Source organism: Columba livia, chromosome 4, assembly GCF_036013475.1.
Source record: "Columba livia isolate bColLiv1 breed racing homer chromosome 4, bColLiv1.pat.W.v2, whole genome shotgun sequence".
NCBI classification, from domain to species: domain Eukaryota; kingdom Metazoa; phylum Chordata; class Aves; order Columbiformes; family Columbidae; genus Columba; species Columba livia.
Window position 1 is genome coordinate 58317583 of NC_088605.1, and position 13866 is coordinate 58331448.

General features: G+C 43.3%; 1 protein-coding gene across 1 annotated transcript in view; it reads left to right on the forward strand.

The window, feature by feature from the left end:
- Positions 1-275: 275 nt before the first annotated feature.
- The window catches only part of FREM3 (FRAS1 related extracellular matrix 3), a gene marked incomplete at its 5' end in the record, with an annotated part of 31664 nt that continues 18073 nt past the window's right edge, over positions 276-13866 (forward strand). Inside the window, 8 exon segments of the mRNA XM_065062950.1 lie at positions 276-1712; positions 1715-2431; positions 2433-2494; positions 2496-2544; positions 2546-2615; positions 2618-2731; positions 2734-3472; positions 6894-6983. Of these exon segments, the coding sequence (XP_064919022.1) occupies positions 276-1712; positions 1715-2431; positions 2433-2494; positions 2496-2544; positions 2546-2615; positions 2618-2731; positions 2734-3472; positions 6894-6897 (3192 nt within the window).

Here is a 13866-nt window from a genome sequence, read left to right on the forward strand (position 1 = left end):
TTTGGGGGTGAAGGAGGAAAAATTCTGTCTGTACAAAGAGATAAGTATCAATAGGCTCTTTTAGAGCACGAAGGTGTGGTCATGTCCAGGGCAAACTTTCATGTTGGGTTTTCAGTTGGATAGTTGCAGGCACTTGCTGGAGCCTATGCAGCCTTCTCTGGCAGCAGGACAAGCCCCGTCCCCGCCTGGGAAGCCTCGGCTGAGCCCTCCTTAGGTGCCTTCTCCCCGCTGCCTCTACTTAAATCTCCCCAACTCTGCCTCGCTCCTCCTGATCTGGTCGCTCCCCCTCTCCTGCCTCATCTACCTATCCTTATTTTCGGCCCTTGATCTTGCTGCATCCTCTCGCTGTCGCACCGCCTGAGGGAGCAAGTCTGCGGCCGTGCCTGCACCGGGGGAGGTCCGGGGGCCTCAACCCGCACCTTGCCGCCGCGCCAGGCGTACGGGCGCCTCCGGAGTCCCAGCCGGGGGCAGTGGTCCCGCTGCAGCGCCCGGGGAGGACCGTTCTCCCCCTCCGCCCCAGGGCGGTGCCCCGGCACTTTAGTGGGGGCGGCGCAGAGCGCTCCGCAGCAGCCGGGCCATGGCCGGGGAACCCCCGAGAGCTGCCGGCCGCGGCAGCGCTGCTGCTGCTCGGCATCCCGAGTGCGCCGGGCGCGGCGGAGCCCCCGCGGGAGCCTGATGTCTCTGCTGGCCTGGTTTCCAAGAGGGGGCTGTGTGTCCCTCTCGGCCGCTCCTTCTTGCTGGACCCGGCGGCGGACCTGGTGCTGCGGGTGCGGCCGGGGACAGGTGTGCCGCGGCGGTGCTGGGGACCGCTGGCGCTCTGTCTCCCCCGCGCTTCTCCTGCGCCCTCTCCCGCGGGCAGTTCAGCTACACCCACTTCAGGACCCGCAGCCTCGGCCGGTACCGTCTGCGCCTCCAAATCCGCTACGACTCGCCCCGCCGGACTCTGGCTGTGCCATTCACGCTTTTCCAGCAGCTGCGCCTGCTCACCCGCAACCCGGTGGAGAAGCTGCGGGCGCTCGGCGCCCCCCTGCACAAGGTGTTTGGCTTCCCCGAGGGGAAGGCCGGCCGGCGCTGCCGCATCACCCTGCTGCCCCCCGCGGCCGCCGGCCCCCTGCCCGCCTCCCGGCGGCTGCTGGGCGTCGAGGAGCGGCCCCTGCCCGCCGGCCGCAGCGGAGACCGCTCCGCCATGCTGCAAGCGGCCATCCGCTACCGGCACCGGGCGGCCACCGCCTCCTCTGGCCGGGACGGCATCCCGGCACGGGTGTCCGTGCTACCTGCCCCCGGCCGGGGGGAGCAGGAGTACTACCAACACACCGCCCAAGCCCAGTTTTCTGACGTTGCTCATGATGGAGGTGAGCCAGTTTGCTCTCACTGCCCTAACTCTGGATATGTTGGCTGCTGAGGACCTGGAAACCTCCCAAGACCTCCTAGTCTTCAATCTCACCTCCCCCTGGCCCACTGACCCACAGCAGCAAGGCTTCCTGTTCAACACAGATGTCTCCAGCAGGCCCCTCATTGCCTTCTCACAGCAGGAGGTGAGGGAGCTGAAGATTGCCTACCAGCTGCCTACCCCGGACTCGGACCAGGATCAACTTTTCCAGGTGGAAATGGAAGTGCTGGACCCTGATGGTGCCTTCTCAGAGCCTTTTGCTTTCATCATCCTGATAAAACCTGTGAATACGTTGGCCCCTGTGGCTACTTTCAGTCGTTCGGCCCTCAGCTGATGCTCTTTGAGGCCCAGTCATGGCCCCTGTCTGGTAACTTGGAGATCAGCGATGAGGACAATCTGAAAGAGGTGAGGGTCTGGGTCACATGAGGCTTGTTATACAGGGAGCTTGAGGTACTGGGGGTGCTGCCCAACCATAAGTCCTTCACTGCTGCAGCGCTAGCAGCAGGGCAGGTGGTTTACCAGCACAATGACAGTCAGCACAGCTACAGTGACAACATTGTTTTCTGCATGATAGATGGATGGCACCAGGTTGAATTTCTGTACCCCCTCACCATTGCTCCTGATGATGATCAGCTGCCGCTGCTGAATACAAATCCTAGGCTGGTGCTGAGTGAGCACCATACTGTCCAAATTTCACTTTTTGTCCTCAGTGCTACGGACGTTGATGATGGCTCTACCAAATTTGTCCTGGCTGGGGACTCAACAGTGTTGCTACTTGACTCACCCTGCTTTGGCAAGCTGTTGCTGTGTCAGGCACAGCAACCATCTTATGACAGCAAAGAAAGCAGATCAGAGTTGGAGCATGACTCCTCTTCCTCCCCATGGCACTTTGTGGCGGATGAACGTCTGTATGAGAGGGTGGTGAGTGAGTGGCTGCAGCAGGACATCCTCGATGGGAGGCTGTTCTTCAGGCACATAAGAGCTCATAGCACCAGTACAGTGATGGGCCACATTGTGTTTCAGCTGCAGGATGACAAAGACCCCCCCTAACCCATCAGGGGAGCATGTGCTCACTGTCCAAGTCCAACCAGTAGACAGCCTGCCATCTGCACCCAGGTGCTAGCCTGCAGATGACGGTGCAGGAGTACCAGGCAATCATCACTGAAGAAGTGCTATTTACAATACACTGACCTGGATATGGATGACAGGGAGCTGAAGTACACTTTAATGACACCACCGACACAAATGAGAACAGCTCTGTGGTCACTGGGAACGTTGTATTGGCTGACAGTCCTGAGGTGGCCATTACATGCTTCACCCAGGCCCAGGTCAACCACCACAAGGGATCAACCCTCCTGCTCAGGAGCTGGGGATCACACCATGGGTGATTCAGTTCACATTCCTTGTAGAGGACTCAGCTGGCAATTCTATACAAGGTACCTTTAGTCTCTTTCTTCAGCCAGTGGACAACCAGCCACCTCAGATCACCAATACTGGCTTCACAGTGCTTGAGGGAAACAGCTTTCTTCTCACCACTGATAAGCTAGATGCCACAGATGAGGACACATCTGCAGACCAGATTGTCTTCACTGTAACTCAAGTTCCAGAACATGGCCATCTGCATTATCTGGAGGAGGGTCTGATGGTGCAAGGAAAATCCTTCCTGCTAGATGATATTGCTGGTGAGCACATCTCCTACAAGCACAGTGGTGATGAGTTTGCCAGTGATTCTTATCAACTGCAGGTGAGTAATGGAGCCCATCATGTGCCAGTCATAGTCAGGATCACTGTGCAGCCTGTGGATGATGAAAACCCAAGCATCACTCTCCCTGGTGGTCATAGATGGGTGGGAGCAACCATTGATGTCCTGGAAAACGGTGCTGCTGAAATTACTACATTGCTTTTCTAGGGTACAGGTGAGGATACAGATGACTTTGTGCTGACCTTCATTGTGCAGGATCCACCCAAGCTGGGTGACATCCTCACGGATGGAGTATGATCAGAAAAGATTACCCAGCATGACCTCATCAATGGAGCAGCAGCCTATGCTCACACCAGTGGAGAGATTGCCTTGAAAAAGAGGTATGATTCCTTCAGTCTCACCATTTCTGACCTCTCTAGTGAATGGGTGGTGGGAGGCAGCACAGTACCAAGGGTCCATGTTGCTGTGACTATATTGCCAGTGGACAGCATTGCACCTTCAGTGATGGTTGCAGCAGAGCTGCTCAGTGTCCTTGAGGGAGGGAAGAGTACTCTAACTCTGGATCAGCTGGGTGTAGGGGACATAGATAACTCCCGGAGATGACATCTTGTGCATTGTGATGGTTCAGTCTACTTCGGGATATTTAAAGAATGTCTCTCCAGCCCCAGGGTCCAAGAAGTCTAGAGCCGGTGCTGCCACTCGTGCTTTTTCCATCAAAGATGTTCATCTGGGTCATGTCAACAACATGCAGAGCATTCACAAATTGTGGAGTCTGGAGAGGGTAGATTGACTTTCCAGTGCTCTGATGGTGTTAACTTCTCACCTCACCAGTTGTTCCCTATTGTCATAATCTTCATCAACAATGAAAAGCTGGAGCTGTTTGTGTGTGAATTCATAGTGCTTGAGGAGATTGAGCCTGGTGATTGACACCCCCATCCTCAATGAAGTCGATACAGACATGCCTCCAGATGAACTGCATTTTGTTATTGCTGTCCCTCCTAGGCATGGGCAGATTGTACAGCAGCTGTCCACAAGTACTGTGTCTGTTCACAGTTTTGCCTTGGAGGAGATCCAGGAGGCTTCCAGCATTGTGTATGAACATGATGACTCAGAGATGAAGGAAGATAGCTTCCAAATTTAGCTCACTGATGGGCACTACACAGTGGAGCAGAATGTACCAATTATGGTGATCCTGGTAGATGAGGAGACCTCCAGGATGGCAATCAATAATGGTCTGGAAGTAGAGATTGGCAAGTCAAAGGTCATGTCTAGTCAAGCCCTTAAAGCCACAGACATTACTTCAGAGGACAAGACCCTTGTTTATGTCATCCATTTGGTACCCATGCAGGGTTTCTTACAGCACCTGAACAGAGAAGGACAAGTGCTATGCAATGTTACACAAGGCACAAACTTCACACAAGATGATTTAGACCAGGGACTTTTCTACTATGTTCATACTGTCCTATATGGAGTGTGTGATCTCATTAAATTTGATGTTACTGATGATATTAGTGCCTTGATAGACAGGTACCTCTGTATTACCATTGGTAGCATTGGTATGGTCTTCCCTGAGGTGATCAACAAGGGGGTGACTCTCAAAGAAGGTGGAAACATGGCACTCACAACTCAGCACAAGTGATTTCAACAGTCCTGATGAAAATTTGCGCTTCGGTGTCATCCAGTCCCCAGCCCGTGGCCATCTAGAAAACTCAGACAATCCTGGGGTACCTGTTATTTCCTTTACTAAAATCCTACTTGCTGGCAAGAAGATTTACTACATTCACACTGCAAAGGATGAGGTGAAGATGGACAGTTTTGAGTTTTAAGTGACAGATGGGTATAACCCAGTCTTCTGTACCTTCAGGGTCTCCGTGATAGATTTGGACAATACAAAGCCAGTTCTAACTATTAGTGACCTGGTTGCTGAAGAAGGGGAGACTAGGCTGATCACCCCTTTTGAGCTGACTGTGTAAGATGGGGACACTCCTGATCATTCACTTCATTTCACAGTCACTCAGATTCCAGTGCACAGCCAGATTTTGTACAACAGCAACTACCCAGTCCCCAGCTTCACCAAAGAAGACTTGAAAGACAATCTTACCAGCTACGGACATGATGGTACAGAAACCAAACAGTTTCTCCTTTTCTGTAACTGATATGTGTGTGCAAAGTGTAGATCTTACCATGTACATAGCATGGTACTGCTCGTAAGAAGATAAAATCTGAAATGGTGCTTTGCAGATCCAGCACCAATTTCTTTTTGAAGGCTGAAGTACCTGTTTGCCTGTCTGGAAATCAAATCCAGGCTCAAAACTCACTAGTCTTCAGCAAAAGTTGTTCCAAAAGGCTTTTAACATTTCTGTGCGTCACTGCATCTAGTATTAAAAAAAAAACAAACAACAAAAACAACAACAACAACAAAAAAGACAGGCACACACAGTATAGTCTCAGTAGTTTGGGTGACAATTTGTGTGTTTCTGTTCCACAGAGAATGCTGAGTACATAAGGAGACCTCCTTTAGGTCAGCTCTAAACCAGTGCAGAGAGGAGAGCCTCAGAGCATGGTGGGGCATGGTGACAGCAGCCAGACTCCCTGTAAGGGTCTCTGTGCTCTGGGTGATCTTAGCGAGTTTGTTGGGTTCAGGACTGTCATTCATCTATCCTGAATAGAACAGTACGTTGAAAGCTTTCACAAGGAAACTTCCAGCCTAGACTTTACGTGTCTCCAACGTGCTTTGACTATCAGCAGTGGGGACAACAAAATTTTCATTAGCCACTGTAATTGGATTAGAGGTTTCCATTATTTTTCTGTGCTCAGGTATGTTGCCTTTCTTTTGCAAGAGAAAGCAATCTGGGGAGAGAAAAAAACCTTTATCTCCATTTTATGTATTTATCTGTAGCTACCAGACAGGCTGTAGCTTTAAGATTATGATAGAACAATTTGCGCTTCATCTGCCAAGCTACGGTGTTGTGAAAATCATTTGCCATTCATTCAACAATGATTCTTACATTTTCAGTTAAGAGAAAGCACCCAAATCTGCCATGCCAGAAGAAATGCAACTGGTATCTCTAGGGGAGTAAGTCTTTTAGTAGATCAGAATTAGCTCTAGAAAAGCTTAAAGGTGATTGGAGTATAAAGAACAATTCTATCCCAGATGTTTTTGTATCGAATGAAATTGTTGTTTATTTAACTAAAATAAAAGTATTTAACTAAAATAAAAGCAAAAGAAGATGACTTCTCTGAACTCTCCATATTGATGAAATGGGCTACAGGTTAATAGACCTGCAAATTTAGGGTAATAGAAATATCCTGATGATTTTCCCCTGTTCTCTGGGAGTATTGAATCAAAGTTGTATTAACTTTTAGAGCTATTTGTGATTTGCTTGATATGTTCTCATATTCACTCCCAATGTGCCTGCAACAGTTTTGTGTGTTATGGAAGAGCTTAAAAAACTGATTAAAGTGAAACAGATTTTTAAAAAATTAGCAGCAAAGTAATTCTTCCTAATGTGCTGAAACAAGAATGTGACTTTAGTATTGAAAAATAAACATTTAGGGTAAAACTACATCTCACTGTCTTTCTATTTTTCTTTGAACTAGTAACTAAATTTATGTTGTGTTGCTGAGTATAGACCAGTGTAGGCATCCATGCCACATTATGTAAGTTTAGTTGGTGATATGCATTATCCACAAACTAGCCAACTTATTTGTAAGTAATCAAATAGTAAAGGTAGAATGAACTATGTCCAATACTTTGCAGATAAATGCTGTGATGATTCATTTAGCATATTCTTTTTTTAGCTGAAATTGATGAAATGAAGATCAGCTACATCCTGAAGGAAGATTATAATGCTACAAGTGGCATCTTCTATTTCTCCATTGAAGATGAAGGTAAGGTTAAGATATTTAATTCTACATTTCTTTGAATTACATCATCTGGAAGATTGTTCCGATCACATAAACAAGTCATATATTATTTCTTTGTAAGTAAAATGTAAAAGCGACATGAACACACAGGAACACAAATCAGGATATTTTATTAATTTTATCATACAAGTTGTTGCAAAAATATGGACCTAATTTCAAAGCAGCATGATTTCAAATTGTGTCCATCTTTTTCCAACACCCTGTGTAATATCACAATTAATGCAAACTGCCATGGCAAGCTGTGGACTCTTTGTGGGATATACTGTTGTCACATTACTGTTTGTTCAGTGGCCTCTATGGAGAACTGTTGCCGGTGGCAGTCAATCCACTATGGTTAGCTGTGCACATTACAAAAATTCGGCTGTGCAATGTGGAACATTGGCAGGTTTGGAATCATGGCCAACTACTGAATCAAAAGAGAAAATGAATGTTAACCTTTGTTAAATAAGGAGAGTTTAGTTGATCTGGATCATGGCTGAGAGTCTGGTGAAATGGTAAGACAGGCTGCTTTAAGTCTATTTTGCTTTTATTTATACAGAAGCACGTCCTTGTTTTGCATAGATTGTTATTGTTTCTGAGTCTTCAGTGGGCCAGTGATTATTTGTATCGATATATGTATTTTCCTTTTTTTTTTTTTTTCATAATTCTTTGATGACTCTTGTTTTGAAATCTATTCTGTTTGTGTATTTTTTTCTCCGTAGGCTGCAGTATTTTCCTCCAATCATTAGCATGAATTAAGTTCACTGAGAATTCATAAAAATTTTACGTAAGTTCCTTTTAATTAAAGGGAGACAAGAAGTTTTGTAAAATAAATTTGCAATTCACTTGAATAACATCTGCGTGAGGATCTGCCTTCATAATAATTGCTGTAAACTGACTAGTTTGATGTAACCTCAAGTGCACAGAACATGTCAGAATAGCATTCTAACACAGCATTTGACAGAAGTAAGTATTTCCTAGCAGGCCTCAAAACAAGTCTGAAACACCATTAAAATATTTTGTCCAAAGTTGGCAGACTCAATAAAAAGAAATCTGCATTGACAGTATGAGGATAGTCACTGGAAAGCCATAGCTTCTTTGGGTTTGCTGAGACTTCCTATTCTAATGATCGCAAACCAGAAAATGTATGTCTTGATCTCTTGAAAACCAGTTATTACTTTCTATTCTATCTATAATCAGCCTGTTTCTGTTCTCGTAGTGGTATAAATAACCATAGTTTTCTGTCCACCATTTGCTATAAACCAATCCAGCCAGTGGTAAATATGTGCCTGAGAAATAAGCATTCTGTTATGAATTAAGAACTACCCACGCTTTGACTAGCTGAGATATTTCGATGAGCTGAGATGAACCTGTTTGTTTTATGACTTGAAGATGAATGTGAGCAGCTTGGATAGAACTTCCACTGTTTTCTTTATCCCATCTGTAGGGCAACACTATTTTTGGACACTGCACTGAGAGTATCAGCAAAACAATGAAGTGTGATTTGTTTATTTTCAGTTGTCCAAGAAGTAATTTAACATTTGGCACCCGTCATTTGGTATTGTCACTTTGCTCATATATGAAAGATTATGTACCTTAAGGCACGTTAAAGATATTTTCAATATTAGATCAACCCCACCTCTGGTTCATTGCGATCCTGTCAAGGACAAGTTTCTCATGTTTACAAATGAAGGTAGAATAGTGGGCAGCTGGAAATGCACACAGTATTCATAGTTTGAAGGAAATTACTTCCTTTCTTGCTAAGGTTTGGGTAAGCAAATCATTTCGGTGAGGTGTAGTTGCACCAGGCTACAGGGAACTGGGAGACCTCTGTTTTGTAAGCAAAGAATGCACCAACCCATTCCCCATGGCTGGCACTTTGTATCCTTGACAGCTGGAAAGATCTTTTCTTTTAGGAGCCAGTAGAGTAATCTGCAGACAAAGCTATGACAGGCTGAAAATGGCTTTTGGTTTGTGCTTCCTCTGGTTATACTGAAAGAAAAAGGTTCAATGTTGGCCAGCTGAGGGGGATAGAAAAAATGAGCTAGACTTCACAAGCCAATTATTTTCTAGCTCTTTTTGAAGTAGCTTGCAATCGATGCAATTAAAATCAGATGGGGCTATTCATTTACAAATGATTGGAGATGTATTCCTTGTCTATTTTTGCTTACCCTTCACTTGGCACACAGGAGAAGTTTCTGTGAACAACTACCTGTGTTTCTTACAGATACCTTATTTTGCTGTCACTTAATGAATATACAAGTCTTTCACTGACTGTGGCATTACTAAGCGAGGTAATATAATAATGATGAGAAACAATGGGGAAAAAGAAATGACATGGCTGAACAGATGGTGATTCTTTTTCTTTATACACCCAGGGACACAAAGGGAGTCAGTTACTAGATATTTTCATTAATAGCACTTTCAGTCTCTGCTAAATGAAGTGAAACTTTCAACTAGATTACTTTGTCATCTATCTGTTCCAGATATCACCAAACAGAATAAGAAAAGCTGTAGCAATAAATGTGCATAGCTATACTTGTAACAAAACATGTACTGACTGAAGGGCTGTTGGATACTGATGTGACTGACACTACAGGAAGAGTTCGTGGATACAGGAAGGTGTGCTGAGCAAGTAACATCTGGAAATTTGCTTAAAACTTGTTTGGTGTGGGAAAGAAGGTTGAAAAGTCAATGCTGTCATTACTATTATAGTGCAAGGAAATGCTTTTAAAAGGAATTCTATTTGGATTAGTGTTTTGATGGCTTTGGTGTTTCGAAATACATTAAATGTATTCCCTCAGGGGCTTTTACCTCCAAAGGGAATGCCTGAAAGAAGGCACAACTCTAATAGTTGTTGTATGACTGAGGAAAAAGTACCTGAAGGCCCAGCAGGAGGAGAGAATGTTCACTGATTTAGTGGAGTTTGCAACTGTTTCAGCAACACTCAAGAAAGAGTCCATTATTTTCTATTTTTTATGTTTTATGTTCTAGCTTCTAGAATCCTCTTAAAAGCCTTTAATTTTGCATCAGTACAAAGGAAACGTTGAGCAACACAATGTGTGTGTACCAAACGTGAGGAGAAAACACGTGTGTTTTTCTCTGTTTTGTCACTTCCCTTGCACAAACACAATCAGGTTAGTCCAATGCCTCTCCACCTGCTTTGTGTTCAGTGATGTAGCTTTTATTTGCCTGTAGAGTTTGCCTTTTTTATTTTGTAGTTTTTCCGTACACTTAAGCTTTTGTCACTCCTGTTGTTGCTGCCCTCTAGACTTTGTTTTCAATTAGCGCTGCCAAAAGAGTAATGAGACCTTGCTGATACTGAAAGCTATGATGTTTTGCTAATGTGAACTTTGTGGGACTAGTTCAGGCTTCTTTCAAACCTTGAGTAGAATGTGATATTAAAACTTAGAATTCCCTTTGTGTAAATGAATCCTACTGAAAGGTACTAAGGCGTTTTTGCAATCCAGGAAATATTAAAGAAAATCCTGTACCTATGTACTTCTAGCTACTAAAAAATAGCTCCATAGAAAGAAAAATACATCATAGGATCTAAAGTACGAATTTGCTCTGTGCATTTTGCTTGAAGGGGTCCCAGATCTGTGGGGTGAAAATCTGATCCCACTAAAGTTAACAGCAGCTTTGCTATTAATTTTAATTTGCTTGGGATTTCACTTAGAGGCCTTCTCGCCCATATTCGATTGATGCTACTGCAAAGAAATTGCATGAGGGAGGTGTGGTTGGGTGAAAACCCCGAGGAAAATCTAGCAGTTCTCTGGTAGTATGTGATTTTTCCACCTTTTTTCTTACCTTTTGCTTTTCAAAGATTTAGACTTCAGCCAGGGAGTTGATCCAGGGGCTGATCCAGGCTTTCGTAAGGCTAATATAAGGAACATCAGCCTTTTATCTTAAAGCTTGTTAATGTTTTTCTAGGCAAGAAGTATGGCTCCTTGATTCTGGATAGTCTCTTAGTGTTTTGATTGACTCTGGTACCTAAGGAGGCATAAGAATACAGGATTTTGTAATCTGTGAGCCACACACTTCTCACAGATTCTAACACAGTATCATAGTCATATGCTTCCTTATAACGTCTAGGAACATTAAGATATCCAGTCCCTTAAGAATAGGTATTCTTGTTCATGCATAACGTGCAGGTGAAAAATTAATCTTTTGGCAGAATTTAATGGTGTTTTGTTATTTCCTTTGGGTAACACAAACTGAAATACGGCAATTCTGGGAGATTGTTAGCAATCCTTGGCTTGAATTTGATCACCTAAACTGGCAGAATGTAGTTACTGGTCAAAATTAGTATCTGATTACTATATTTATCTAACATAACTGTCTACTCTTACATGTAAGTAATATCTCCTCTAATTTTACTAATGCTTTTATAAATCAACTTTGCAAGTTGGTGTACCATTCTCTTGCTAAAAAATGCTCTTTTTTGGTAGACAGGTTTTATGCATCTATCTCCTCACATCCACAAATCTGAAAACGGTTTGTGACTTTGCAAAAGATGTTGCAGTGGTATAATTTCACCACTTTCAGACACAAAGGTGCCTCGTTTAAGAAGCGAAGGATTTCCAACTGACGAGCCATCTCCAAGCAGCCTTAAAAAAACCCCAAAGCTATAGTTGTCCCAGTGTAAGTTAAATAGAAGTGCTAAGGGGTTTACAAAAACCTTATTAAAAAGTTTCAAAACATTAGTCAGCAAATATGTATGAATTCTTATGCAGCAAAGCTTGAACAAATTGCACTGCAGGAATCTTTTGAATTCAGTGGGAGAATGCTTTCCATTTTCACTGCGTGTTTGGTGTGCTCTAATTTGCTGTCATGCTTGACAGCACTGAATGGTGCATTTTACCTGTGTTCACCTCAAAAATGAAAAGTCATTGGGGGTGGAGGCTTTATTTTGATAGAAATTTTTATAAAGGTATTATGTTTCTGCTGAAAGGAACCTCTGAACAATTGTGGAATTAAAACATTGAAGTGTTTCTGACATGGTTTTCATTCACCCCTTCATCTATTGCTGTTTCAAGATAGGAACTCTACAGTATTTTCAGGCTTCAGGTCATTACCCTGTTGTGGAACTTCAGTCAATGTCAAGTGGCTGGAGGATTCAGGAAACCTGAATCAGTCCTTATCCACTGGTCTGGCTATGGCTCTGCATGTGGCAATGATCATTAAGACTGAGCAGGCATTTCACTGGGGAATAAAAGGGAAGGCCTCTGAAGCAGGAAAGAAACACGTCTTATGTTTCTGTGGTACCTCTTGGCACCTTTCCAGAATTTAGGCAGGTATCTATGGAGCCCGGTGGTCAGTCTTTCTACTTTCATTTATGGTTTGTTACTTCCTGTATTGATTTCCCTTGGCATGTTTATTACACTGCTCTTTCAAAAGCTTATAGTCTGTAAGGCACTTATATTCTTATGATAAAAGGATCGTTGTTAAAAATCATGTTCTGTATATTGTTCTCATGGTATTTTAGAGATTTGGCAAATTATTTGTATGGGTAATCAGACATGACAGCTTGCAAATGGATTGATAGTTGTTTGAAACAACTGATACTGTGAGTAACCTAAATTAGATCAGATGTATTAGGTAGGATTAGGATCAAAGCCCAGATGGACCATAAGTACATGTAAGGTGATGACTGGGTAAGGAAATATCTAAAGAAGAATTTATCATGTAAGTAGTGCAGGTTTATCAGTTCCAATAGCTTGCAGAATTCTTGAATGTATTTGTTATTGTGAAGCTTTGGTAGAATAGTCTTTAGTATATGGATAAATTGAAATCTGCACAATTTAGACTGTCTAATTAAATGAATTGGCTGATGTTGCTTCTTCAACAGTGGCAAGTAATTTCTGTAGTTAACCTAAACATGGAAATGAAGATGATTCCTTAGAATATAGTTTTTAATGTAATTAATACAAAAAAGGATGGTGATAGAAGAACAAATTCCCACAGTACCATGACTTCTTTCAGGCCAAATACAGTCTGGAAAAGCAGAGACTTTAGTATTAGATTTATCTACGAGGAACACCCGTCCCTTTCTGCAGACAATGTGCTTCCTTCATAGTCTTGCATGTAATAAAAATCTAAGAACCGTTGAGAACAAAGTAGTGACAAGGAGGTTTCTCAATTCCTTTTTTTGATGAAGATTTTTTCTGGCACAGAGCTGGTTAGCCAAAACTTTACTTTTTGATCAAATTAATGTGAAAAATTGCTAGAGAGCTCACTCTTAGATTCCCTCAGTGTCATATTCCTGGTTTGTTTGGTTTTTTTGAACTCCACTATTCTGATATTCCTTTATTTCTGTCTTTTTTTTTTTTTTTCTCCTTTCTCTTTTTTTCCCCTATTTCCAGACAGAGAGACTTTTGTAAAATAATAGCTAGCAAACTCCTGTTTCCCATCTCTCTTGTATATATCTGTGTTGGACCATAGGCCTGACTTCAGTGTAGTTTATTGTTGTGTGAGCTGCCTGATTATGTAAAGATTAATTTGTTCTTAAATTAAATTAGAAGTAGGAGTTAGACTTAACACATAACAGGCAGAGTATTGAAGACTGTGATTAGCGGTCATCCACATAAATGTAGTTGTATCTCTGTAATGATACAAAATTGCTCTCAGGAACAACTGGACATTCCTTGGCTGGTGGTAAGGAGTATCTTTGTAGCACACACCCTTCTACGGTAGCTCTGTCTCAGTCCCTGTCCCATCTCTGCTTCTTGAACTCTTCACTTTTAAGTTTTCCACCTCCTTCTAAAAAAGGAAATGTTTCTAAGTGGACTATGTCCGGGGCTAGGCTGCAGTTATCTACAACTGAGGCTGTTAGAAAAACAGACAAAAATTAGACAAGCCTGTGATA